General features: G+C 32.7%; 1 protein-coding gene across 1 annotated transcript in view; it reads left to right on the forward strand.

Annotated features, from left to right (window-relative positions):
- The window catches only part of LOC106461886 (cadherin-related tumor suppressor-like), a 138,844-nt gene that overhangs the window by 129,461 nt on the left and 7,360 nt on the right, over positions 1 to 2,023 (forward strand). The window contains exon 14 of the mRNA XM_022388965.1: positions 773 to 1,080. Within this exon, the coding sequence (XP_022244673.1) occupies positions 773 to 1,080 (308 nt within the window). The remainder of the gene's footprint in view (positions 1 to 772; positions 1,081 to 2,023) is intronic.

Genomic DNA, 2,023 nt, shown 5'->3' on the forward strand with positions numbered 1-2,023 from the left:
AATACAAACGAATTGTAATCGTAGACAACGAAATGTGTAAATCCACTACTATAAGTTCGATAAAGAGATAAAATTAACACTGTAACCTTTGTAAGTTTTTTTTTTACTTTAGTTTAGTTAGGATTAAACTTTACTGTACATAATACTATCGACAAATAAACTTTATAATGTTATTCTACGACCTAACGTCAAACCTGTTTTAAAAACTTTGATAAGTTTTTAATATTCTGTTGTACAAAATGGTTAGTAAAGTATATTTACATTCCCCTTTTGTTGTTACTTCTTGTTTCATACAGCAATTGTAGCAATTTAATCACTGAGCTTTGCAGCTCTCTGCCGCAGGCAGACTGCTTGTCGTCGAGTGAATCATGCGCATGCGCGGTTTTCCTTGGGGAAACATTCTAATTACGCATACTTATGCTGCAGGTTCTCGCTCAGAAAGCGTAACGGTCGCACATACAAACAAGCAGAATAATAGTATATATTTCTAAAGAATTACATTCACTCTGATTTCCCCCAAAGATTACGGTTTTGGTGTACAATGTTTTCACCAAAACCTCGAAAGTACTGCCCATAATCTTACAAATTGGAAGAGGTCTGAAAATCTGTCATTGAATTGTATATGATTGAAAATTTTAATTGAACATGACAAAAAGTTGATCAATGACTCATATCAAAAGTAGTCACTCTAAATAAAATCATACATATTATATATTTAGAAAATAAATGAATTATTTAACCCCGGATTCTTAATGTAAAACCACTTTTTCAGAACTTTAAACTTCAAGAAACACACTATGTATCTTGGAGGTGTTCCTTCAGTTGACCCCTTGCTTGAGAGGCCCGGTCAAGTGTCCAGCGATGACTTTGTAGGCTGCATCCACAGTGTTTACGTAAACGGTCGTCAACTTGACTTGACATCACCCCTCAAGTCTGACCACATTACTCAAACATGCCCAAAGTTACAAAGCAGCTGTGCCACTAACCATGAATGTGGAGATATGGGAGTGTGTCAAGATTTGTGGTTCTCTATGAGGTGTCTCTGCCCCAACAATGTTATTGCAACCAACTGTAATGAAGGTAAGGAATAAAGAAATAATAGATTGTAAGCGCTTGCTTATCAATATTTCTACTTAAAAAACAACTCTAACGCAGTTGTCGAATCTTTATGGGTTTTTAAGAAACGTTTCAGGAGTAAAAATGTATTCTAACATTTACCCTCACTCCTTACAGCCGAAGTATGGTTCGGTACGTAATGTCTACCTAGAATAAATTTACTTTAACATCTTACTTAGTGACATTTAACTTTTATATTATGCAAGTTAGTTTAATGAAAAATTGACAATTTTAGACACATAATAATCACTAGAAATATCTGTATTTTGTTCTTTCTAAAATCGTTTAGACATTTAGTCCTATACCACCTTCTAAGCTAAAACTTTATCATTTTTCCTCTTCAAGCGTCTTACTTTTGTGTATACAATATTTGTATTGCAATAGCAATTAATATAAAAAAATGAATATTTTGTTTCATAATTATCGCCATAACATTTTTTTTTCATTTCTTCAAGGATCATTCTCATTTAGAAATCATCATACTAAGCCTATTGAGGTTTCAAACACTTACCTTTTATACATTTTTGGCAGTCAGTGCACTGAAAAGAGTTAATGATCTGCCAGTTTTGAATTTAAAAACAACACAACTTAATATCTCGTATGTTACTTTTGTAAATATGATTTAAACTAAGATTACGTGTTCTACCAAGAAGATATCTGAGCGATAATGCCTATTTGAGACACATTTGTGGTGAAACAGTTTGTGATTTATACAACATTCCACCATAAATCCTTATTGGGCCAACGAGGAGAAAAGTGGCTACAATATTAACAATATCACATGTTCTGGTTTTCTCAGAAACAGTTTTAGTTAAAATAAGAAATTGCTTGCATAGAAAAATTTTTAATTGTAACACACACACACATATATATATATATACACCTAGGAAAAAGTTAAGCACCCCAA

This window comes from Limulus polyphemus, unplaced genomic scaffold, assembly GCF_000517525.1.
Source record: "Limulus polyphemus unplaced genomic scaffold, Limulus_polyphemus-2.1.2 Scaffold1053, whole genome shotgun sequence".
NCBI classification, from domain to species: domain Eukaryota; kingdom Metazoa; phylum Arthropoda; class Merostomata; order Xiphosura; family Limulidae; genus Limulus; species Limulus polyphemus.